General features: G+C 48.9%; 3 protein-coding genes across 3 annotated transcripts; 2 read left to right on the top strand and 1 right to left on the bottom strand.

Moving 5' to 3' along the window:
* Positions 1-8,289: 8,289 nt before the first annotated feature.
* On the top strand, positions 8,290-8,798 carry LOC112875128 (EC protein homolog). Its single transcript, XM_025938849.1, has one exon. It carries the CDS (start codon positions 8,395-8,397, stop codon positions 8,635-8,637), a length of 243 nt encoding a protein of 80 aa, XP_025794634.1. The 5' UTR covers positions 8,290-8,394; the 3' UTR covers positions 8,638-8,798.
* Positions 8,799-9,634: 836 nt separating this feature from the next.
* LOC112875127 (ubiquitin domain-containing protein DSK2a-like) lies at positions 9,635-14,275 on the bottom strand. The gene is made up of 8 exons (XM_025938848.1): positions 13,883-14,275; positions 11,898-12,620; positions 11,504-11,793; positions 11,288-11,401; positions 11,158-11,216; positions 10,989-11,017; positions 10,215-10,307; positions 9,635-10,125 (listed from the first exon to the last, which is right to left on the bottom strand). Exons 1-8 carry the CDS (start codon positions 14,136-14,138, stop codon positions 9,977-9,979), a joined length of 1,713 nt encoding a protein of 570 aa, XP_025794633.1. The 5' UTR covers positions 14,139-14,275; the 3' UTR covers positions 9,635-9,976.
* A 7,178-nt stretch (positions 14,276-21,453) lies between these two features.
* Positions 21,454-23,364, top strand: LOC112875341 (expansin-like A2). The gene is made up of 5 exons (XM_025939161.1): positions 21,454-22,070; positions 22,153-22,262; positions 22,339-22,520; positions 22,698-22,830; positions 22,957-23,364. The coding sequence occupies exons 1-5, from the start codon at positions 21,938-21,940 to the stop codon at positions 23,203-23,205; spliced, it is 807 nt and encodes a 268-aa protein (XP_025794946.1). The 5' UTR covers positions 21,454-21,937; the 3' UTR covers positions 23,206-23,364.
* The last annotated feature ends 2,748 nt before the right edge of the window (positions 23,365-26,112 follow it).

Below are 26,112 nucleotides of genomic sequence, written 5' to 3'. Positions count from 1 at the left end.
ACCAGAAAATGTGAGATTGGCAGTTGTAAAGCTTTGTGCATTCATGAATGAAATTTCACAGAAAGCAATTAATCCAAATAATCTAATAAAGCTGCAGAAAGACATTGTCGAATGTCTTGTCAGCTTTGAGATGGTCTTCCCACCTTCCTTCTTCAATATTATGACACACCTTCTAGTTCATATTGTGACAGAAATAACTATTTTGAGTCCTATTTTTCTACACAATATGTTCCCTTTCGAGAGGTTCATGGCAGTATTGAAGAAGTACATGCGTAAACGTTCTCGCCCAGAAGGATGCATTGCTAAGGGCTATGGAACCGAGGAGGTCATTGAGTTTTGCGTTGACTATCTTCCTAATCTCAATCCGATTGGGCTCCCCGTGTCACACCATGAGGGGCGACTAAAGGGAAAAGACACACTAGGAAAGAAATGTAATGTGAACGTCCACTAGTTGCTAGCAACCCGCTTGATAAATTTGCGATTCTTTCAGGCATCAGGATCAACGAAGCCTAAACGGAAACGTGGCTCCAAGAGGAATATGGTAGGATGTACGACCATCACGGAGATCAACGAAGCAACCAGCGAGCCACTAGCCCCTGGTCAAATTAAGACAACCTTTGTCAATCAATTGGGATATCTTGTTAGGGAGAACGTCCCCATAAAGTACAAGCTTTGGAAGAGAAATAAAGTCTCTGATCGACCTGAAGATATCGTGCCAGATTCAGAGAAAGATTTGTTATGGAAAGAGGTGTCGTTGCACTTCAACTTTCCCCCAGGCAAAGCTGACAAAGTAAAGGGATGGGCATTTAAGAAGATGGCAATTCAGTTCGGCTCGTTCAAGAAAAAATTGGTGGCAAACTTTGTCAACAAGGGCCTCACACCAGATTTTGATAAAGTCTAGAAGAAGCAACGAGAGTGGTGGAATGAATTCGTGAATTACAAGCACAGTGCTAACAGCATGGCAGCCTCGATTCAAGGCAAAATGAAATGCTAGCAAAAAGACAAACTTCCATAGACTTGGGCCTGGAGGTTATAAGGTTGCTGTTCCGAAATGGGAAAAGATGGAAAATAATTTAATTGCAAAAGGAATCGTACCGCAGACCTTGAATTGGCCCAAACGAGCAAGGTATTACTTCTATGCTCATGCGACATACTAAGAGAGGCTGCCCAAAGACTTGACGACGCAATGAGGCATACGGAAGAAGGAACCTTCCAGCCCAACAGAGAGAATGACGAGCTGACTTACGCTCTTGGGAATGCGGAACACACTGGACGGACCCGAGGCGTGGGCATAGTTCCATGGAAATATGGCTTTTCCGGAGATCTCGAAACCTACCGAAGCCGATGCAGAAGCAAGGCAGTAGTGGCAGAGAAGATCTGTAGCCTAGAAAACCGGATAATGTCACTTGAGGCAGCAGTTGGGCAACGCTCAGACCAACCAGCTGCCAATGTGGAGTTCAGCACCCCTTCTCAGCGTCGTAGCAGTGTTGCTTCCACAGAGCACCCTAATTTGGGTGCCGACAGGACGAGGGACCCCATCGACGACATCCCCGTTAGGACCCAATGTGAGCTTCTGGTTCTTTATGGGAAAAAGCTCAAAGTTTGTGCTGAGGGTTATGCGGAAGTCCAAGAAGAAGGCAGGACAATACATTGCCAGCCAATTCCTGAAGGATTCACCAGAGTCTTTGTTGACCGAATTACTGAAGAACGCTGGGAAGACTTGGACCTCCCGATCCCTATAGGTCCTGAAGAAACAGAACTACAACATGCCGTACACACATGGATTGCGTGGCCAAAGCGCGACATAAGATTGGTGCAAGCAGCCACAGATTCCGCTCGGTGCTCAAGGCAAAGATCACCAACGCCAGCTGACAGGAATCCTAGTGTTGGCCCACCTTCTCCACCGCCTGCACGGGACCCCAGCATGGATCCGCCATCACCAACCGCACAAAGCGAGCCAATTTCGGCATCATCACCAGCCGCACAACAGAATCAGAGCCAGCGACAGAAGGCATACACGGTACCTTCGGTCCAGCCATCTCATAAGCAGCAAAGAAAGAAGAAAGCGAAGGCTCCAGAAGAGAAAGAGGCAGAAGAATCGTTTCAAACCTTCTTGCTGAAGCGCAAGCTACTGAGGGAGGCTGCGAATAAGAAGCCAGAAATAGATCCGGTTGCGAAGGCACACTTCATTAAACACTTCATTAAAGATCCCACCAAGGAGAAAGAAAGGGAGTCGGATTATGATCGGCAGATCAGAAAGTGCTACAACAACCCCAAGAATCGACGGATCAATGCCAAGACCGTTCCCCAGCTCAGAGAGCAGTCCAAACAATCGATCCCTCCGTTGATAGTGCCGCGTGAAGAATGTCCTGATGAATCAAGAGATCCGTTGACCATGGCTGGGATGATATTGCAAACTGATCTAACAAGGGCTCAGTTGCTTGGGGAGGCCCTACAGAATGCCCGCGGCAAGAAAAAGTTTGTACTTGGTGAACCTTTGATATGGCCAGAGTTGCTACCATTCCTACCAACGAGAATGGCCGAGTTACACAAATGGTATGCCGTGCAATCTAAAGCTAATGAATTAGAGATGTTCCCAGCTCGGATTAAAGATGAGCATTTCTGGCGGGGGCAGATGATGTATATATCGAGTTTGAAGCACTTTACGATTTATACCATCAAGATGCCCTTCACAAGTCCCTCGTGAGTGTATGGTGCATGTGAGTATTGTCTCTCGTTTCATTATTTTTAGCCTTGTGTGTTGACTGATCTCCGTTTTTCTTGTGTCCCGTAGGTCAAAAATTCAAATTTGCTGAAAGAAGAACTTCCATAAGGTCGGGTTCTTCGACCCCAATATTATACACGAGAAATCGGTAGAGCAAAAGACTGAAGAAATAGTCAGTGTTATATACAGGGTGTTGCGTAAGAATAGCATGTGTCCCTTCATTCTCTTGCCATACAACCATCAGTGAGTCGTTCTTTGTTAGCCTATTTTTTTCAATCCCTTCATATTAATAATACTATTTAATAACTATTATAATTAACATTAATTGGTTATACGTATGTATATGCACAGCTTTCATTGGATATTGCTTTGTATTCGGATTGACGAGCACAAGGTCTTGGTGTACGACTCGTTAAGGCAAGATAAATCAAAGTACCAAGATCTCATCGAGGTGGTAAATACTGCATGGCGTCGCTACCTCCGCAAACACATAGGCTTGCCCATAGGTGAAATCGAGCCTCTTTGTTGGGTGACTGATTTTCCGGTATGAATATACTCTCGCTACTATGTCATTCGCAATAAACATCAGAAAAATTCTATATCTTAACCCACATTTGTCCATAGTGTTGGAGACAGGAACAAGGAAACAACTTATGTGGATACTACGTATGCGAGTGGATCAACTCTTTTGCAAGTGAAAAAGGGCAAATGACAGTGGAGGCATTCAATGTACGTGAGCACAATCACATCTGCTCATCATTTTAATTCATTATCTTTTATTCTCATGTTTTTATCGAAAAATATGACAGCATTGGCGGATGAAAGAAGAACTCATTGAAATGGCTCGGATCAGGGCAATTCAAGAAGCTATATGCGGATTCCTGCTCGATGAAGTCATAAATCTTAAGGGCGAATTTTATGGCGATGTCCGTACAAGCGTCGCCAAAAAAGATCCGACGACGGAAAAGCTGATAAATTATTATAGTTGATGTTCTTAATAATTTGTAATATCTCAAGTACTTTTGAACTCCTAAGTGTTCCATACATGATGAATATATATATATATATAATATTAGTGTAATATGCTGTCCTAATATTACTGTGCAATGCAAAAAGTAAAATTATGTAGTCGCATACGGTAGAAATACGCATAGCCATACATATAAAAATGAAAAATAAAAGATTAATAGGAAAAAAGATTTAGTGCCGGTCAGTTATACCAGCAGGCACTAACCTCGCTGCCAGGAGCCGGGCGGGGTCGGGCACGTTAGTGCCGGCTGGTATTTCGGACCGGCACTAACACTCGCCCTTTAGTGCCGGTCAATGTAGCCGGCACTAACGACTGTCACGTTAGTGCCGGCCATTTAGTGCCGGTCATAGGGACCGGCACTAAAGCTTCCTATGACCGGCACTGATGTGCCTTTCTCCAGCTGTGATTAAATCATAAACAATCTCTCCTGACCTACACTAGCAAGAGCAATGCTGCGTATAAATCTTGTTCCTTGGTTTTGGGGTCTAGATATCACCCACATCTGCTGAAGGGTTCAACTCATCCTGGGATGTCATTAGGGATCTACTCTGGCATTACAAATCTAAGAGAAGAAGACTGACTTATGGCGACTAGCTGTGTCAGTGTGATACAATGATTTGTTTCAAATGACATGGTACTTACCATAGTAGTTTCAGATAAAAGTATATATATTGACATCATCAACCTTGGACCTTGGATTTGTGAGAAGGGAATGTGGTATCGCATGAAATTCACAGAGCTATTTACCAAGATTCTTGTTTTATGGGTCTGTTCTTGGAGCTCTGGAGTCCGATGCCATAACGACAGTTGCAAAAACTATGGGGTTAGTTAGCAGAAAAAATGTGTTTCATAGTTTAGACGTCAATACTTGAAACTTTTGAAACTTAGTAACATTGTTTCCAGGCCGGAGGCGAGAGGCGCGCACCAGTAGAAACCCACATCCATCTCTTTCATTTATCGCGGTAGAATTTAGACTCCAACTAATGCCCTTATTAGTTCCGCGACTAAATTTTACAGATACCAAACGACTTTTAGTCCTCTGGACATTAGTCCCGGTTGATAGCCAACCTGGACTAGAGGGAGACTCTTTTATCCCGATTTTTTAAACTCTAATTGGGACTAAAGGATTTTTCGCGGGTTAGTTTAAATGAAAAGCATCATATTTAGAGTTATATATGCTGTGTAGGTGGGATGGTAATAAAGAAGCTACACGCGAGACTAAAGGTCATGGGTTCAAATCCCATGGAACGTATTGGTACTGGGTATGAACATAGACTTTGCCATCAACCCTGATAGGGAGGAGCGGAGGCTCAGCAGGGCCAAAGAGATTGTTGTTCATAGAACCTTCGGAGCATAAGACTCGTCAAATTGTAATAACAAGGGATCTCTACATGACGTTTTGTATAAGAGCAATTTCAGCAGACCTTCTAAACAGTCTTCTATCTCAAGTTTAGAGGGTTAAATAAAAAAAGGATGCACTCCAGCAGACTCTCTATTAGGTCCTCTATTTCTATAAGACCTACAAATTCCCTCCTCCACCCAAGTTAAAGCAAATTTGGAGAGCTTTAAAAAATATAGGCAACCCCATTTAGTATTTAAGGTCTGATTTAGGAGCTATTGCTGGAGTTGCTCTAGGTTCCGCTCAAACTTAAAACATGGACCATCAGTGACTCCTATAATATTCAAATTTGAGAATATAAAAATCATGTTGCACGTTTTGTTGCAGAATGCTTTCAAAATATATCTGAGACCTTGCAACGTACTTTTTTAGGGGTACTGCAAATTTAGTGAAAACAGTGAGCTCTATCTATGTCGATCTGAAAGGTAATAACGACGGCCTAGATTGCATCACGCGAGAGCAAGATGCAAGCAGCGAGGGCGCCTTCGAGCTTCCAAGGATCATTAACTTGTAGGCGTGTTTATTAATCGGTTTTATGATGATGTGTGCCTAATTTTTTAGGTCATCGATCATATTTTTTTCCGGATGTTGTCAACAAAATTTCAGTGGTCTTTATCCTTTAATTTATTTGGTCACTTTATGTTGTGTGTTGTTGTTCTTCTTCATTCTGGGTTAGCGGTTCACAATTGTTGTGTTTCTTGTGATTGTTCAATTTCAGCTCAATTTGCAGACGTAGCATTTTGTTTAAAAAAGTGGTTAGTACGGAAGGCTAACTGTTGTGTTCGTTTTTGTCACGGTCGTGCTTCCGTTTAGCAAGGTATGCGGACCATCATGCCACTCGAAGTCCATGGCCATGCGTATCTTAAACAGGAAGTGTGTCTAAAATCCCATGCAAAACGGCACACTTCTCAATTGTGCTTGTGGATCCCATTGCACTTTACAGCTAGGTAAGGATGTACTTACTCTATCCTGAAATATAAGATATTAAAGTATTTAAAATTTGTATCTAAATATAAGGCATCCTAAGATATTTTGGAAACTAATTATTCCTAAATAGTTATGAAATCAGCAAAATAACAACCAAATAAAGCATTTAATAGAGGTACATGCGTCCTTTCCTCATCTCCTTAATCTGTCATGAAAATACTAAAATACCTTACATTTATATGCTAGCCCCCCTATGCAGTCCACGAACACAAATTAAATTCTACTCTACAAATAATATCGTCCAATATCTTTCTTCTAGGTTATGCAACCTAAATAAATTATCATTATTAATGACATGCCAAGAATATAAATACGAGGCTTTGGTTTATGTGAAGATCTCATGTAAAATATTTTTATATTTATCAGATCATTTGCTTAAATCCAAAATAGATACAATCCACACTTGCATTCTTAGCGTATTGCAACATCCAGGAGTGGATCGAAAGTTTGGGGGTTGCTAACCTCCCCTTCATCTTCCTCCTCCTTCTTTTATTTTTTCTCTTATTCTTCTTTCTCCTCTCTATTAATGGCTAGAAGTTGTAGGAGGGCTTGGGGGCTCCATAGATTATATGAGGAAGGGGGGCTGAAGTTCCCCCTCCCCCCCCCCCCCCCCCCCCCCCACCCTACCTGGATCCACCCCTGCAGCAATATAATGGCTTCCAGTTCGCCGCTGGTTCCATTTCTAGCGATGGAGGGGGGCATAGGGAGCTTGAAGTCATAGGAGTTGGCTGCGGCGGCAGAGACAACTGTGGCGAAGACGATAATGGTTAACGTGAATCGTGTGCACACTCTGAAGGAGCCAACCACGTTGGCGAGCAGCGGGGCTCCGATGTGCATGGAGCTAAGGTCGATGTCATTCTTCACCGTGGCGATGATCGTCTCGAATGCTTTAGCACGTTGTTGATCTCCCCATATACTATAGTAGTTCATCATTATAATATAGCATTAAGGTTACGTGGAGACATCTATGGTGGAAACATACTTTGAAAACCAAATAATAAAGATTTAGATTTCCAAGCACACATCCTTATTGTGATGGTTTGAAAACAGAACGTACGGAAATAGTTTCATCAAATGTAACACTAGCTCATTCCATTTTCACATTAAGGCAAATGCATTTTGCAACCATAAATAAAGAAGAGGAAGTACAAAAAAAATGAGGGAGAAGAAGAAAAATGAGGAGAGAGGAAGATGAAAAAGGAAAAATAAATCTTCTAGGCTGAAATCTTGAATCCACTTTAAACCTACCAGATGTCAACAATACATATCGCGGCTGACGATGGCAGATAATAGCTGTCCAAAGATAGCGCTCATCGCTTCATCATGGCAGAATGTTGTTGCTCCCATTTTAAAGTGGACGAGATTTTTAAAATGTTGTTGCTCCTATTTTGAAGAGGTGTCTCTTTTTAGTCGGTCTTTTCACCTTTTATCATAGGCGGAGCCAGTATTGATACATAGGTATTCCTACGAATACTCAACTATTTTGCTTAAAAATCAAGTAGCGTCAAGTATAAACACATGTATATATTATCTTAGGCACGATTTCTAGTTTTTAATTTGTAACTCAGCCCAACGCATGCCCCACATCCCACCCGGCCAATGCATCACGCGAGAGAGAGATTAGAGATGTGCTGGCGCCCAACATCAAGTGCCATAGCTGTTGTTCCAGGAGAAGAAGAGGTAGCAGGCCAACCAGCACCAGCCCCTAGCAGTTGAATCAACCATGAGTCTATCAGCATTTGTGAGGGAATCTCACATCCAAATTTCTCTGATTTTCTTGCACAATTATTATGATTTTACGAAGGGAGCGCGCGACAGGCTGATCCACACGCGCGTGCCTGGCGGCGGAGCCCACGCGGGCCCGCATTGCACGCGATGCTTCGCCTCACGCTTGCCGTCGTCAGCGAGGGATCCGAGGATACTTACGAACGTGCTAGTCGCAGCGGCGAGGGCACGCACACCGGGGAGGCGGGGAACGCTCGCGTGGCCGCACGTGTCATCTCGGTATCTCACTCGCGCCCGCGTGTCCGCCCACCTGTTGCGCATGGCGCGCCACGTGCGTTCGCGGAGCCGGCCGGCCGCTCTAGAGAGCTCGCGCGCGGCTCGATCCAGCCCCAGCCCCTCTATATAGGTGGCCGGCCGGTGGAGCCCCCGTTTCGCCAGCGCTGCTGCTCTGCTCGCGCCCCGAACTTGGAACACTCGGCCCTCGGTCGGACAGGCAGCGGAGCCCGGAGGAGGGGAAGGATCGGAGGCATGGGGTGCGACGACAAGTGCGGGTGCGCGGTGCCGTGCCCCGGCGGCAAGGACTGCCGGTGCGCGTCGGCGAGCGCTGGCGGGCAGCGGGAGCAGCACACGACGTGCACCTGCGGGGAGCACTGCGAGTGCAGCCCCTGCACGTGCGGGCGGGCGACGCTGCCGTCCGGCCGGGAGAACAGGAGGGCCAACTGCTCCTGCGGGCCCGCCTGCAACTGCCCCTCCTGCAGCGCCACGGCCTGATCCACGCGCAGGCCGAATCCCGGCCGGCCGGCCAGCCAGTCCGGTAGACGTAGTCCGTCTGGCTCGACTCTAGAGCTGGAAGCTCGCATGTACCCCGTAGTTTGCAGCTCGTAGTAGTAGGTAGTACTAAAGAAGGGTAATAAAGGGCTTATGGAAATCCAGGTATGCTCGGAACTCGGCAACAGGCGATGCGGCGTGGTGATGTGCTACTACTGTACGAGAAGACTGAAGGCAGCATGTAAATTATAGCATGAGTTTGTAAATATGTGTGTGATAACAAATGAAATAGATGAATAAAATGTACTGTCAGTGCTGTTCATCCAGTTGAACAGCTTGCTCTAGCGACTGCGTGCTACTGTGCTGTGCGCGGCATACAACGTTTGCTGCCACTGCACCCGCCTCTCGGAAGAAAAAAAAAACTGAACCTGAACATGTTGATCTTGGCGCTGCCGCGTGCACCAAGGCCATGAGAACAGGGGAGAACTAGGTCACTGGCATACCGCCCAGTTCACCTCGCGGCAAGCTCATTCAGGTGCAGGATCTATCTGCACTCTGCAGTGAGCCAGTAAAGATGCACCGCCTGCTCTATAGTCGCGCAGGTACCGCAAAGCCACGATGCTTTTGAACCGATAACCATCCGTCAGAAAAGGATCAGCTCGTAGACCATCAGGACGATGTAACCCACCAAACGCGACTGTCTGCATTCACTGTCACCCCCCACAAGATCACTCATTCGGCACAGGACATGAAAGCAGCCGGTATTGGCTGCAACTTCGTGGAACCCATATCCTGAAGACTGGAGTGGCTTCCAAGGTCAGCAACTTCAGTGACAGATCATTAGTACTGTACTGGACCTCCTTACTGAAACCCCCAAACACTGCTAATTCCTCATGGTCTCATGGATAACTCTACAGCCATCACAAAACACAGCTCACATGTCAGCGTCGAAATGTATAAAACATACCTGAAATCCGGATGCCACAGACCACAGTGATCAACACTGCAATGCATCACCGCATTTTCCATTGAAAACCACCGGTTGAATCAGATAGATGGATAGATGGGGAATCAACAGTTGGAAAGACTACAGGCATATTCTATGGGGCAACATCCGACCGATATGTATGTACACCAATCCAAATTGCAAATACAACACTGTAAAGCAAAGACACGACGACCATGTATGGCAAAGTTAATGGCTGGCTGACTTCTTTTTTTATTTTGTTTTCCGAACTATGGACACCGCCTTCAAATTCTGGGGCTCAAAAAACAATAAGCCGAACACTCCTGCAGATGCACGAATTTTTGAGATTTTGGGCGGCGTCTGACTCAGCTTTAGCTACTGGCCAAGATTCCCAAGGAGGCGCTCCACCGCGGCATGTACATTCCCAGCAGTTGCAACCAGTGCTTGGATGTTCTCCGCATTGTCAATGAAACCCATTTCTCGGAGCTGAGTAAGCTGTGTTGCATAGAGCTCCTCCGGCGGCACTGAAATTAGATAATCTTTAAAGATTACAGACCAAGAAATAATAGTCATATATAAGCATGCGAGTTTTTCAGTAATAGTCTATACTCACCATTGGAATTATTTGGAACACCTAAGCCACCTCCTGACCCAAGCCCGCTGAGCATGCTCATCAAGGTGTCAAGACTAGGGTTTCCTCGCGTACCTGAAAATATATCATAGCAATTGCTCAACTAGAGTACTCTCCCACATACTTGTCTAGCAAGAATGCACAGCTGCAATCTAACATTGCTCTAGAATGGGGAACTCATTGCAGTTAGCCTGAAACTGGCCTGAATGCCTTTCACTTCATTATTTGGATGGTACAGTAAAGGAACTGTAAAGTAGCACAGGCATGTTCAGCACTTAACAAATTCACTTGAATGGTTCCAGTGTTTCCAGAGTGGCGATATAAAGACCTAGGGAACTTTCATATGTTTCCCAGTCATCAAATCCATTTGAGTGCAGCAGTATATAGTCATATCCAGACTAATTCAATTTCAGTATATTCAAGCATTGCCTGATAGAGAACTTGAATGGGACTTTTGGGATAAATGTTTCTGGAAAACTTAATGCACTTAAGTTACACAGCCTCAGCAGTTTGGCACTAAAGTAAGAAAAGATCAAATGGTAATCGGTAAATAGTTCTCATGCTAAAATTTATGGCTTAGATCAAGGCATGACTGAAACATTGAGGAATCCAGTCAGTCAAGCACCAAATGCAAAGCAAAGCAATAATTACTGCACAAGCAAAACAACACTCACAAACATTCACACAGAACGTGACATAGCAACATACAAATTCAAGTGAAAGAAAACATAGTGGGCAAAAGTAACTGGGAATTACCTGTGGCGCTGCCTGAATTGTTGCCATCCCTGAATCAAATCAAACAATTAAAAAGTAACTCCAAAAAACATAATAATGGCAGTGTTCAATTTCTATTTCAAAAACAAATGTAAAAAATGAAATTATAAGATATATGAAATCCAGGTATTGTTGAACTATGAACACTCACTGGCTAGGTTGTTGTTGACCAAGCTGTCCTAATAAGGTCTGCTGAAATGAGAGTAATTGCTGAAAGAAAGGGCAAAACATTTAGGCTTAGTAACGGATGGAAGTAGTTAATGTCTTGTATCATAAAGTACCTGCAAAGTCTCCGGAGATGTCAACTGGCGAAGAAATTCTGGATTTTGAAACATTTCCCTCAGCTGAGTGTTTGATTCCATCAGGTTGCGTGCATTCGGGTTGAAGTTAAGCAACTGTGAACAAGGAGAGATTACAAAACGCCCAATGCTAGGATTCCACCATCTAGAAAAGAACAAAAGAAATTTAACGTGGGCTCAAGTCAAACCCTACTGTACCTGGTTCATGGTCTGTGGATCAGACATAATGCTCTGCATCATCTGCATCATTGCCGGGTTTTGCAACATCTGATTCAGAAAAGAAGCATCAGGTGAACCACCAAGAATACTCCCAAGATCTGCTGATCCCAACCCTCCTAAACCACCAGCAGCACCAGATCTTTGACTGCCAGCAAGACCACCGAGCAAACTACTCAAATCTGGTGAACCCGACCCTCCCAGGCCACCAGTGGCACCAGTTCTTGCACTGCTAGTAGGACCGGACCGTGCTGCTCCTTGTGCACCCCCAGCTGGTGATTTTAGTAGGCAAACGAAAAATAGTAACACATGTCAACATCAATACCAAAACCCTCAAAAAAACACATATCCCAAAACTGAATTATTCAAAACCTACCATTGGTGCTCCAGGGATTTGGAAGTGGATTAGTATTTGGAGCAGGGGTTCCTGTTGTTGACTCTGAACCAGGAGTTGGAGCATTTGTTGCAGGTTGACCAGGTTGGTTAGACCCCTGATTGCCAAGAAGAGCTGCAAATGGGTTTGAGGCTGTGTTGCCTTCGCCGCCCATTGTTGTTGCATTTAGGAAAGGCTCCTGGACAGTTTCATACATGCGTCGGAGCATATTAAACCCTTCAGGAGAAGATTCAATGTTGCTCATAGCTCTGTCTGTGTTCCGCATCATCTCTCTCATGATTTCAGGGTTTCTAGCAGCTTCGAGAGTTTGGCGGAGGACACTTGGGTCATTGAGCACATGGGCAAGATCTGGATTCCGATCCATGATCTCGCGCAACTGTGGGTTGCTCATGATCATATTGCGTATTAAATCTGGGTTGTTCATGAGATTTTGCATTGCTGGCATATTCATTATCTCCCTCATCAAGTTGGGATTCTGGCTTAAATGCTGCTCAACTTGCTCCAATTCTGGAAATCCTGGCCCAAATATACCTGATGGCCTGCCACTTCTTGGAGCACCAACACCTGGAAATAGGCCTCCCAGGCCACCTGCTGGGCCACTGCTAGGAGTAGATGAAGCAAGGGGACTGGCAGCAGCTGGTGCACCTGATGCAGCTGGTGAGGCAACACCACGCACCAAGTGAATTGTGTGATCTGTCTCAACGCCTACAACATATAAGAAGCATGTGCAAAATGATTAATAATTCCAACATTTAAATTGTACATGCTAAACTGACAGAAAGAAAGAGAATGTTCCTAGATCTGATATAAACAAAACCAAGAGAACACCCAGATAGAATACCTACAGAAATTATACATGTGCGGAAGGCAAGCATCTTGTGAGTATGCCATAAATCTATAGTATCATTAAAAATGAAGTTGCCACCACATACAGTGGCCACTGCAATACAAATGTACTAATAATGAATCTATACAATAGCACTAAAAGCTTACTTACACTGAACAACACAATCATTTAGTGCAAAATTACATTACATCTTATACGATAAAAAAAGTAGATGGCGGAGCCATTCACTGGAGTGCTATCAACCCATAATTTAGTTTTTAAAAATAGCACTCGAACAATCAACTGTGGGATGCATCAGATAATCGAAGCCCACTGATTTTTTTGGTTGCCATGACCGACAAACCAAATAACTTTCAGGAAAGCTGAGAACTTTACAGAAATTACCCCCCCCCCCCCCCCAGAAAAAAAAGTATAGTGCATTAACACAAAACGAAACTACTCAGACCTAAGGCAAATATAAAATTTTGAACTCACCACATTAGCTTGATATCAATAGCTTATATCTACACCCACATAAAATATATACGAGAATCAAGTGCACTCTAGCAAAAAAATTACAAATGATATATAACGTATCTCCCCACATGCCAATCATAAGCTAAGAATGTACCAAATTTTACTTGATCTCCCAATCCATCCAAAGGTCATAAGTGTTTCCTACGAATACACACCGAGACATGCACAACCAACAGTTCTAGAAAGTCTGCATAACATTTGGAATTATTGCGAATCGTGACAAAAGAAGCTGCCTTCTACTTCATCAAATACTAGGCTGTAATAAATATCAATCAAGTTAATGCTTTTACGTTACGATCGGGACACTACGCAGCATCCAAGTTAACGGTATACGTTACTTACATCACCGAATCAAACGTGTCAGCTAGCGCAATACACAGTAAATCTACTACTAGCTAGCATGCATAGCAAGGAAAAAAACCAAATGCAGAATCTAGCCACCACTAAATACGCTATAAGCACAGGCATTTAGCCGGCAACCCGAAGCACGCATAACTCACAACCCCACCACCGAATTCATGAGCCGAGCTGGCCAATCCCACCCTACGAGGCTAAATCGCGAGCTACTTTACTCTACCAAAGGTGATTCAGCGTGGGCACGCACCGTAGCTTTCTAGGGTTTGTTCGTCCTTGAGGATGCGGCCCTTGTAGATCAGGCGCTGCTGCGGCGCCGGCACGTCGCAGCTCCCGGCCACGACCTCCTTGAACGCGCCCACCGTGGCGGCCAGGTCGGCCTGCACCGTGAACTTGGAGCCGTTCGCGCACCGGATGTGCAGCGTCGCCCCCGCCGGTGCCGGCGCCTCCCCCACGGCAGCAGGCGGGGACTCGCCGCTCCCGGCGCCTTCGCCTCCGCTCGCCATGGACTCGAGACCTTGCTCCGATCCGGTCGGCGTCGGCGGCCGCGGCTCCGATTGGGGTTTGGCGTGTGCGCGTGAGCTGCAAGGTCTCTCTTTTTTTTTTCTTCCTCCCCTGTTCCCCTCTGCTTGCAAAGGAAGAAGAACTGAAGAAGAACCAACAGTGTGTGACGCGTGGGATTTAACGGCGGGGAGCGGCGCGTGGTTGAGGCGATGGACGGCCTGGATCCGTCCCGTGACGTGGAGGTGTGTGTCTCTGCGGGGTGGGGCTGGGATCGGGGGCGTGGACCGGGAGCGTGATGGTCGGTGTGAAGAAGGTTCTAGGCCTAGGCTTGACCGCGTGCCGGCGTGAGCTATAGCGTCCCAGTGACCGGGAAGGTTCCTCTTCCTCCTTCCTTTTGTGGAACGGGTCCATAGACTTCGGCCTCTCGCGTGCAGGGTGCTTGTGTTCAGACTCCCGGGTAGGATCCATGATTTATGCTAATATGATCCATGGAATCTACAGGGTGGCTCTTGGTGGTAGGCGCACTGTGCTAACCGAACGAGATCAATGGTGCATGAAAGTTGTGAAGAGAAACCACTGAGCATAGACTTTCACCTTCTGACACAATACGATAATACTCTCTCCGTTCCGCAACGTAGGCCGGTTTGGAATTTTTAAATTTATTATATTTACTATATATCTAGATATAATATATTTAAATGCATCGTAAAATTTATAAATTAAAAAAATCAAAACAATCTATATTTTGGAACGGAGGAGGTAGTTAGTTACCGAGAACAACAATATTTATCTCCACCAATTCTACTGTAGCATTAAGGAACAACTTGCGTTGGATTGAGCAACTAACATATAAGAAAACCCAACTCAAGTTATTCAACCCGATACCTAGCTATAGCATTAAAAGCAAGCACAAAAAAATTGATTTTAGTGGTTGTTGATGACATCGGCAATAAGTGTCCCCAGCCACGAAATCAAGAATGAGCAAGCTGGGGGTCAATAAGATGGGCCAGCAAGAGTAAAGATTTAAAGTTTCTATAATTAACCTAGCATTTTATAATACATATGGCACGAGTCCTAACATAGAAGGAAGTTGCATAGAGCAATCTCTGCCAACATATCTCTAGTGTATCAAACTATCTATTTGTAAAATCCTAAATCGTGAGTAATAACTTTCGTATCTTTGTTTTCATTCTACCGAGGTGCCTGGCTGAAGTCTATTCATCATAAAATGTCATAGGCCATACTTTCACATGAACATGTATAGAGAAAAAAAAAAGCTTTGCAAAAAAAAGGCACAAAAATTTTGGAATTACCTTAGTTGTTCCAAGACGGGCCTAAAAGCTGATGATGGACTCAATGGGCCTAAAATGCTATTATCCAAGGCCCAAAGTCTAGAAAATCATAGCAAACTATGGGCCCAAAGATTTCGAGGCCCCAGCGAGCCCAACAACGAACAAGGTCGGGCACGACACCGAAGCAGCACATGAGTGCCACCTATCGCACCACGCACTCTGTGAGCCCCGAATGTCCTGGCCGCCCCCGCCAAAACCATCTTTCCCACCTCCTATGGTTGGGCATATTACCAAAAACCTGAACCCGAACTCGAAAAACCCGAGCCCGAACTTGAAAAACCTGAGCCCGAAAAACCCGATCACTACTTGGGATAGCAAGTCCGGTACCCAAAATTATTATAGGTAAATCAGGTTTAGAACCCCGGTACCCGAACTCAAAAAAAACTGAACTTCCAGGCAGTCCAACAGCCCAAGTATTTTCAACACAGCCCATTATTGTACCCCATAGCTGCAATTTCAGCCCACTCCATCCTTTCATACGTCTGACCTAGCTCGAACCCACGCACCGATCAACCTCAGTCGGCGTCTGGTAGCTCCTCGATCAACGTTGCCTCAGGGTCGACTGAGAGAACGGCTGCAAGTCCATGACGTAACACTGGACTAGGTCCCGATAGAAGTCTGGTCTTTGATTTTTCTTTTAGATGTCGATCCGTAAACAATTTAATGCTAGTGCTCTGCTATCCTTGAATGCTTCGTGCCTTTTAGCTGATGTGAGATCTGCTGCCTTTGTTTTGTAAGCTTGTTAGCTCGTTGTGCGGCTTTATTACTATTGATATTTTTTGTTTTTAATTTCTTTTTTATTCGTGCAAAGGTGATACAAATTTTGCAAACAATCTCACAAATTCTCGGGTAGTTTGGGAATACCCAAACCCAAATTTTCGGGTATCAGGTTCTTCTTTTTTCAGACAAATTTCGGGTAGGAATTTTGAAAATCCGAAATTCCTAAAATCCGAATTACCCGACCTGAAATTTTCGGGTTACCTGAATGCCCACCCATACTTCCAGCTCTGCGCCGCCCACGCGTCTGGGTTCGTAGCTATCGCTTTCATCTCCAACTGCATCCCCCAGATGCACGCTCGCTGCGCAGGAGCTGCCCGCGCGCGCAGGGTGTTCGACGCGATGCATGGTCCCGTGGAACACTATGATCACGGCATACGCTCATGCTGGGGACATTGTAAAACTCAGATGGAGTATTTGTAAAACTCAGAGCTTCCGCATACATTTGAAAGATTCCCTTATCACAGATGGTGGTGCTACTGATGATGCTGAGGCAGAAACTCTCGAAATGTACCTGGCCATTTCATGTAAGCACGTTCTCGTTGATTTTAGGATGCCTGCAACTGTCATCTGTTGGCATGAAAACAAGTAATGGCCATCTCAATTAGCTATGACATCATGAGGACCGAAGGTGCGGAGTTTTTTTTTCTCGAACGCGCAAAAGATCTGCGTATCAATATATTAAGAAGAAAGGTAGGTGAGAACACCCAGAGTACACAGTTTTTTTTCTTTCCAGGGGAGAAAAACAAACCTATAAAAACAAAACACCCCTTACACACAAACTATCCCTCTAAACCCTTGACACTTTTTTCTAGACCCAAGATTGGAAAAACCAAAACATCCTAGCCAGCTGGTAACTGGGCGAGGATGTGAGCAACAATACCCCACAAGTGTAGCTCCTCCCTGATGGATGAAAGAACTTCATTCAGGTTTGGCTGCAAACCATCAAACACACAACGGTTGCGGCGATTCCACAGCGACCAAGCCACCAAGGTTACAACAGAGTTAAGCCCATTTTAACCGGGGCATCCACCCTGCTGTTCGCGTTGTCCCACCAATCATCCAAGGAGTTTTCATCCGGTTGTGGGGCTAAAGCCTGCAAGCCAAGCCCTTGCAACACACTGAACCACACCTGTCGTGAAAAAACACAATGCAGCAGTAAATAATTTATTGTCTCCTCTTCTTGACCAGAGAAAAGGCTCAGGATGAGGCAGTCCCTTCCCAGCGAGTCGATTGCCGTCCAGCACCTATCATGTGCGACTAGCCACATGAGGAATTTACATTTGCCCGGGGCCCAACTTTTCCAGATCCCTTCCCATATTCTGAACTGAGTGGCTCCCATGAACATAGCCTCATAAGCTGACTTTGCTGAATACCTTCCTGAGGCTGGGAATTGCCAAATGTGAGTGTCCTCTACCTCTGGTTGTAACGCAACATCCGAAAGTAAATCCCAGAGCCCTAGATACTCAGCCAGGACATCCACAGTTAGGGCCCCTCTTATGTCAGATATCAAAGGTGCAGAAAATTGGCTAAAGAAAGAGATCAAAACTGATCTCATCTTATTTTGTTATATAACCTGATCCCGGCTTTTTATAGAGGGAATTGAGTAATGCTATGTTTTTTTTTTTACCAGATGTTTCTTGAGAGGTATTGGAAATATAAGAAGACAAGTCAGGTTGAACTGTTGTCCAGAGGAGATGCAAGATTCCGGAGGAAGCATTGTCCAGCCCTGAATGTTACTGGGGTATAAATTTGTCCAAGGTCCGAGGTCATTCATACTCATTTAAAGAAAATTATCATATTTGAATTCCTTTTAGTTATATTATTTTTGTCTGTTTAGGCAACTTGAAACACAACAATGACAAGCATAGAATGCTGCAAGAAAATATTTCTGGGTACTTTTTCACAAGAATGTTCTGGCTAGCTAGCAACGTCCATCAAGCTCAGCTTATATCACCGTAGTTTATAGTCTGTTACCAGTAATTCCGGTGTCATATACTCATCCCAACTGTCACTTTCCAGAGTTCCACTGCTCAAAAATTGAATGGCAGAATGCTACAAAAAGGGTGGAATATCTCATAGTTACTTGCTTCGATTACTGTTTACACAGAACGAGTCTGGTGGTCTGTTGGGTGTACAGACGCGAATCTGTCATACAGGATTTGACTTTTCTTTGCAACCGAATGGAAGGTGGTTGAACATATCTGGAAACAAAAAAAGCTCTGTTTCCGAAACAAAGGGCGAGATATTGTGTAGGTTCCATTTACAAAGCTATGATCATCTTTCATGTTGCAATTTTTTTTGAAACGTCTTTCATGTTGCATTTTAGTAATAGCTGCACCTCTCCTTTGATCAAGTTTCCTTTTTCGATCCAAAATGTTTAAAATACTCCTCATTTTGGTGGTGGTCCGGTTGGTCTTTGATAGTTAGCTACAGCAGAAATAGCATGGGCATCGTCCCTTGTCAGTGGGTTCAAGCGTCCTCCTCCATCCAAACACGTCTCCTGCTGGGAACCTTGACGTACATAGCATGACCACCAAGTTATGGATTTTAGTTCACTACTTCAATGAAAAAAAAATGTAGCATTTCACAAAGTAGGGCACTTCCTGGATTTGTATCATCTAATAATATGCGCTTTGGAGGACAGTGCAGAACAGATGCCTTGCATGCCTGTGGGCACTATGATAATCGTCAGTCCCCGAAGTTTCTCGCTAATGACGTGTGCCTTGGTTCAGCACAGTCCAGCAGGCCCCGATCGCATTTTGATTAGCCCAGTCCGGCGTGATTACTTGTTGTCATGGTTGTGCTAATGACATGCAACTAATATTCTGTCGGTTAAACCAGTGTGCTCCGATTCTTGACGGCTTAGCCCACTCCATCGCTGTTAACCCTGATTGATACCACTCGACACGACAATATAACTGCGTGCGCGGTAGCCGCAGGCCTTTCTGACCTTGTCCATGTCAATGGTTACCTTTCCTTCCAGGCGAACGCAAAGCAACCGGGCAGACGACATGGCAACCGCCGCTGCTGCCGCCGACCCACCAGGCCGCGGTTCGGCCGGCGCTAGCTGCCGCGCATGCAGCGAGCCAACAGGAAAGGTTTGGAGGCCGCGCGCACGGGCGGGTTCGCGTCGCGGACGGGTGGCGCCCCCCGATGCGCGTGGCGCGGAGCGAAACGGCGAAACGGTCCTGCGCGAATTGACGAGCTATTACGCGCGCGCGCGCACGGGCCCCGCACGGCGCGCCGCATGCGTCGCCGTCGGCCGCGTCGGCGCCGCGCAGCAGAGCACTGCGGCGGCCGAGAAGCTGTGGTTCGGAAGGGAACGGCAGGCGCGGCGCCCGCCAGCGCCCAGCGGCATCCGCGTCGCGTCTGGAACTGAGGCTGCCGGGCTGCCGGATCGCGGAGGTCACGCGGAGAGTCAAACGTGCAGCGAGTGGCTGTGGTGGCGTCGTATGGGACGGCTGATCGTTGCGTCGACGCATTTTTTCTTTTTAAGGTTTCGCTGACTGGCCGAGTGTCCGGGTCAGCGGGCGGGTGTCGCTGGTCCTAGTGCAGCTGCAGGACGGCAAAGCATGGAGCAGAGCAGCACAGCCGCAGTAGTAATTGGGAGGTCGGTACTCGTTACGCGTTAACGGCTAGCGGTTGACTCGGGCTCCGTCCCGCCATCGTGCGATACCGTGCTACACGGGTCCGAATCGGAGTGCCAGGGGCCAGCTACTACCGGCCCCAAAAGCTGTGTGGATGGATGGATGGACACCCAACGGTATTAGATCGGCGTGACGCCAACGATCACGCTCCACCAGCGATAGCATGGTCATTTGTGCTGCCTGCGCACGCGGCCATCTTGTCTTTGATCGGATTCGTACAAAGCGCAGTTGCTACGCATGATTTGAGCCCAGAATGCGACCCAAAAAGGATGCCGATACGTATAATACAGGACGTCCGGAATCCAATCATGGTCGGTAGGAGGCTACGGCCCGGATCCGGTCACTCTCGCAATAAGATTCGGAAAGGAACCCCAGAAGGCCCGAACCATGATGGTGGGGGTTCAAGCATGATTGGGAAGAGCACGGATGGTGCCGCCCACGGCCCCGCACTGTCACAGGCCACCACTCGCGAGCACACCATGATGAACAGCACCACGTACGTGGCACCACGGTCTGCCCCTGCCCATCTGGTGCGCTCTTTCACAGTTCATGGACGGATGGGATCGAGCTATACCTTCACGTGCAAACGGCAAAGCAATGATCCGTCGACGCCCTACAACAGTAGCGGTCTCGGCTCCCAAATACTAGCTTGCAAGCTCACAGTCTCGCAGAACGCGCGCTGCTATGCTTCTTCCTGGTTGTAGCTGCCTGCTTCCGGTAGGGCAGTCTTGCGCTGAAAGGGACGCCGGAAACATTGCGCGAAAGGGGAGGGCAGGAACGCCCGGGCCTAGGACCCAAGGTAGACCCCAGGTATCTGTCCTCTGCGAACAGCTCCCAGTTCGGTACGCGCGTGCCTTTCCCGGCGCGGCCTACCGCCACTGCTGCGATCGAATCAACGGAACGGGAAGTTCAGATCGAACTCGAACACACCCCATGCGCGCGCGCAAGAGACGGTGGTTATCCGGAGCGGGCGGCCGGCGAGGCGTCCGACGTGTCGTGATCAGGAGTCAGGGCCGGCAGCCGTGGTGGGCTTGGTTACTGCCATGGCAAATGATAAACGAGGCGCTTATCCACCGGAGCAGGGGCCCTGAGGGAGACCGGAGAGCGAATGGCGGCGCCGGCACGGGGAAGGAAGGAAGGAAGGGAGCAGCGGACGGACGCACGGTGGCACGCGATAAGCCTCGACGCCTTCCCTGTCCCCTTGCCGCTGGCTTCCCTGCTCGTAATCCTCGGCCACGTCGGCAACTCCCGGTCTTATCCCCTCGAATCAAATCCCATTCATCTCCAGCCCCTTTTTTTGTTCTCCTCTCATCAGGTCCTCGTCCTCGAACCCCTTAATTCCAGCAGCAACTTTTCCTCCCAACGCTGGAGTACATGCGGCTGTCAGCGTGTTCAATCATTGCCAGCAAAAAATTACCGTGGAGTGGTCGAATGCAAATCACAGGATTAATGAACGGCAACCGAATTACAGTCTGCCAACGGAGTGCTGGTCACCAGCACCAGGTTACTTACCGGCGTCCACGTGCCAGGCTGCCGGGAACGGTCTGCGCCAGGCTTTCATCCGACGCCTCGCTGACGCGCCCCCGCGCCGCGGCACGCGTGTCCGGGGGTCGGTGGCCGCCCCCCGGCCTCGCCGTCCTCTCCTCCTCCCTTCCCCATGTCCCCTCCCCACACCAGGCCACCACCTCTATATCCGTCCCACGGCGCCGCGCTTCGCCCCCAACCGCGTCGCGTGTCCAAAACATTCTGCGGCCTGCTGGAGGGCAGCACCAGGTATCATCAGTCCAGCGTCCACCCTGCTCTGGCTACTAGAAGCACACGCGGGCACCAGCTCACCTAGATCCCGCGCCGCGGTCGGAAACCAGAGCGGCAACCTTGCGGCGCCCGCGCCGAGCATAAAGCCGGCGCTCGTGGCATTCCAATCCCCCAGTTCAGTTCTGTGTTTCTGTTCTGTTCTCCCAAGCGAAACCAATTCGAGCCTTCTCGTCTTCGACCTCGAGAGCTCGGTCCGTGGCCGTCGCCATGAGGAGCGCCGCGCCCCTGTCCCTCGTCTTGCTCCTGGCCTTCATCGCGGTCCCGTCCCCGGCTCGCGGCTGCGACCGCTGCGTGCGCCGCTCCAAGGCCACCTACCAGGCCTCCTCGCTCGCCCTCAACGGTAACCAGCCGGCTCCGCGTCTCGATTGAGGGTTCATCTGTTTGCCGCTTGCAATTGATGGTTTTGTTCCTGAATCGCGCAGCCGGTTCGTGCGGGTACGGCCCCCTGGCCGCGTCCTTCAACGGCGGCTTCCTCGCCGCGGCGGGCCCCGAGCTCTACAGGGGCGGCGTCGGCTGCGGCGCCTGCTTCCAGGTAGGCTCCTTCTTCCCCCCAATTCCTCAGTTTTTCAGTCAAAGAATTTGGATTGAGCGAGGATCGCCCATTGCAGGTGAGGTGCGGGGACAGCGAGCTGTGCAGCCCCGCCGGCGCCAAGGTGGTGGTGACGGACCAGGCGCGGACCTCGAACCGCACGGGCCTGGTGCTGAGCGGCGCGGCGTACGCGGCCATGGCCCGCGCCGGCATGGCAGCGCGGCTCAGGGCGCGGCGCGTCGTGGACGTCGAGTACAAGAGGTAGGTGCCCGCCTGCCGCCCGGCTCCTTGTCGCCGCCCGCAAGTACGGCGTGTCGGCGTCGGTAGCGTGCGTCATCTCAGCTCCGCTCGCACGTGCCGATGATGCAGAGAACAGCTTAGTTTGTTTCACCCCCGGGATTGGGAGAAGAATTAACACCTGAATTCTTGTGGGGGCAGGATCCCGTGCGAGTACGCGAACCGCAACCTGTCGATCCGCGTGGAGGGGAAGAGCCGGCCGCCGAGCGAGCTGTCCATCAGGTTCCTGTACCAGGGCGGCCAGACCGACATCGTCGCCGTCGACGTCGCCACGGTAAGCAGCAATTCCCCCGGCCGCTTCAAACAAAGATTGGGAGCTGAGGTCAGCCAAGCAACGCTCTAATTCACGGGCGGTTGATTGACGTGGTTGCCGGTGTGGTTTTGTTTTGTCGGCACGCAGGTCGGGTCGTCGAGCTGGCGGTTCATGACGCGGGAGCACGGTCCGGCGTGGAGCACGGCGCAGGCGCCGGCGGGGCCGCTGCAGCTCCGGCTGGTGGTCACCGGCGGGTACGACGGCAAGTGGGTGTGGGCGGAGTCGGAGGTGCTGCCGCGGCGGTGGGAGGCCGGCCGCGTCTACGACGCCGGGGTGCAGGTCGCCGACGTCGCGCAGGAAGGGTGCTACCCCTGCGACACGCACGAGTGGCAGTGACGCGCGCGCGCACAGCCTGGATTGTAAAACTGTACAGCCCTTTTTTTTTTGCCTTTTCCTGTCCTTTTCTTGACCGTCCATTTTTCGACGGATGGACGGATGGATGAAATTACGAAATGATGAATCGGATCGGAGAGAGTCAAACGTGCCGTGGCAACTTGGGTTCGGCCTCCCTGTTCCCCCACTTCTAGCTGTGCCGCGGAGTTGGAGCGCACGATGTGGCGTGCGTAGTGTGCTGCGTGCATGATGGCCTTGGTCGTCAACGACGAGCGCTTCCACTTGCCGGCGGTCAGGGCCACTCGTTCCGAGCGGGCACTGGCGGGTGCCGTCGTCACGACGGGGGAGGTGAGGTCACGCGGACGTAGCTGAGCCGGAGAGACATGCTCGGCAGATGCGGCCAGCGTGCCGCTAGCATTTCTACACCGAGCAACGGCTCCCTTGTGCGGGCAGGCATCTGCGATGCTGCCCGGCCGGTGAGATCGTGCGGTTGTTGAGCCGAGTCTACTACGACGTGTGGCCGGCTCTGGAGCTGGAACTGGAACAGAGTGACCGGCATTTTCGAACTTTGCGGCTGCAGCATGTATGCTAAACGGGCGGATTAGGTGGGCGTTCAGTGGTTTGAAACGGTGCAGCCGAGATATTCTTTCTTATTTTTTGACATGAGGCTTAGGGCTCCCGATGCAGCTTTTTGGTTTCTTCCTGCTGGAGCGTCATGCTCGGAGAAACACGGTTGGTGTTTGATACCAGAGTCCATGGCAGAGCAGCTACGGCAGAGCGCGGGTGGTGTGTGCCTCACTCTTCGTCGCGAGCACACGATGGCATGCGCCGCCTGCTCCGTACGGAAACGTTCGGCAGGTCCAACGAGAGCGCTTCGACGTCTTCGGCACTGGCTACCGAGCAAAGGCTCGAGAAGCATTGGTTTGTGATCCCGTGGTTGGGCCGGTGGAATCATCTGTTCTTCTTGTTCAGTCTTTTTTTTTCCCGTCCAAGCAGAGTAGCCGGCATTTTGGAATTTCGCTGATGCAGCGTCCTTTTTTTTTTTGCCGTCGGCGCCTTGACTCTTCTCCCTCTGGCTGCCGCGGCACGTCGTCGTCGGATCGCGGGTGGTGGGTGCCTCGCGCGACGCCATGCGCCATCTGCCTCGTAGTACGGCTGAAAAGCCTCAAACATTCGCGCCACGCTGCCACGCGGCCTCATCGAGGTCACCTGCTCTGCTGAGACGGCGACCGTCGGATGATTGTTGTTGCTGCGCGAGGAGCTCGCGCGGTCGCGTCGGGATCCGGTGGGCAGCGTTTGACGCTTCTTCGCTGCCGCCGCACATCAGCGTTCGGCAGGGAGGCGGGCGTGCGTCGCCGCTCCTCATCGGACGTGAACGGGTCTTCTGCGCACGATGGCATGCGTCGCCTGAACCGTACCGCCGAGACATCGCGCGGCCTGCTGTCACCGATATCCATTGTTGGTACTAGATGCAGCTCGGAGATGATAAGAATTACTCAACTATCCATCGTACGGTTGCTGCCGAGGTGGAAGAAGGCCATCGCCTTTTTGGCAGGCCCCGCCGCCAGCCTACTCGTTGGCCCACCACGGCATGGCTCCTGTCGCCCAGGCCCAGCGCTGCCTGTGGTCCGAACAAATAGCGGCCTGTTTGTTTATCTTCAGTTCTTCTTCGGCCTAACAAAACCGTTGCAGCGTGCGTCATGCAGCCCATTCCAACTGCAGACTCGAGGCCCAAGCTCGGAAGCGAAATGGACCTCTCTCCCTTCTCTTCTTAGGCAGAGCTTTGGGCCACGGTTTGGAACAGAGAAATTCACGTGGTAACCTTGTGGCGCAGAACAGTTCTGACTTTTCCCGGCGTCGTCCTCCCGACGCCGCCGTCTTCGCGTCGAAGCGTTGGTATATATATGGTACAGCCGTGACAAGGCCAGCAATGGCAGACCTCCATCGAGCTAGCTGGAAGCATAGAAGGAACTGCGCGCGTGCTGCAGTCGCCAGGCCCTGAAGTAATAGCCTTTGCTTGCTTGATTCGGTTCGAACTTCGAAGAGGTTGACTTGGTAGCGATGCGCCACTGCCCGATCTCTGTCCTCGCCTCGCATTGAATACACGCTGACCAGCGTCCTCCCGCGCTGCACCATTGCATCGCTGTCTCGACTGGTAGAAAAGGCAGAGAGCTCAGAGCTGGGTCTCGTGAAGCACGGGCGGGGACGGTTGACTTCATGGCTCGCGCTTGCCTGCTGGCTAGCCCGACACGTGCAAGTTGGGCGCCGTACAGGAGCCTCATGCTCGGCGTAAAGGCTCTTGCCTCTGCGATCTCGCAGCCGTCGTCCCGGTCCCGTTGACATTTCCACGTACTGGAGTCGAGTATGGACGGGGGGACGGCAACAACTTGACGCCCTGGCGTCAACGCGACAACGCCTACGTCCACGAGCGGCATACTGTACCTGTCACGACCCAAACTTAATTAACATGGTTAAAAATTTAAACAACATCATCATGAGCATCATCCAATCATAATCAAACATCATGTGCATTTTTTTATTGAGAAATTTATTTTCCTTGCTTGGTGTGAATGAATGTTGTGAAGCAAGTTCAAATTTTTCTATGTGGATATGCCCCAAACATTTTATTCAAATACTAGATTTCAAATTTTGAATTTTCAATAATTTTTTAGAATTTTTGGATATTTAACCCGACCCATAAAATTCTTCGAAAATTTGAAAACTACGGTTTTGCTCGAATTTTTGTGAGCAGTATTTATTAGATTTTTGAGTTTTTGTTGTCTCATTGTGTTCTTGGTAGTGTGATCTTGCTCCAATAAAACTTTGGGAAATTTTGGAGCCCGGGAAGTAGTAGTTCTTGAATTTGGAATTTAGAGCTTTGCTTTTTCGGGTGATTTTTCCTTGCCGGTC

This window comes from Panicum hallii, chromosome 9, assembly GCF_002211085.1.
Source record: "Panicum hallii strain FIL2 chromosome 9, PHallii_v3.1, whole genome shotgun sequence".
Lineage (NCBI taxonomy): Eukaryota > Viridiplantae > Streptophyta > Magnoliopsida > Poales > Poaceae > Panicum > Panicum hallii.
This window is presented reverse-complemented; position numbering and strand designations above follow the sequence as displayed.

Bases quoted from the DNA above. Each gene is read 5' to 3' on its own strand.
- LOC112875128 (XM_025938849.1), top strand. From the start codon at position 8,395: ATGGGGTGCGACGACAAGTGCGGGTGCGCGGTGCCGTGCCCCGGCGGC.
- LOC112875127 (XM_025938848.1), bottom strand. From the start codon at position 14,138: ATGGCGAGCGGAGGCGAAGGCGCCGGGAGCGGCGAGTCCCCGCCTGCT. The intron at 11,402-11,503 runs GTACAGTAGGGT...CCTTGTTCACAG, and splicing joins ATCCACAGACCATGAACCAG to TTGCTTAACTTCAACCCGAA. The intron at 10,308-10,988 runs GTAATTCCCAGT...ATATATTTTCAG, and splicing joins CAATTCAGGCAGCGCCACAG to GTACGCGAGGAAACCCTAGT.
- LOC112875341 (XM_025939161.1), top strand. From the start codon at position 21,938: ATGAGGAGCGCCGCGCCCCTGTCCCTCGTCTTGCTCCTGGCCTTCATC. The intron at 22,263-22,338 runs GTAGGCTCCTTC...CGCCCATTGCAG, and splicing joins GCTGCGGCGCCTGCTTCCAG to GTGAGGTGCGGGGACAGCGA. The intron at 22,521-22,697 runs GTAGGTGCCCGC...TTGTGGGGGCAG, and splicing joins GTGGACGTCGAGTACAAGAG to GATCCCGTGCGAGTACGCGA.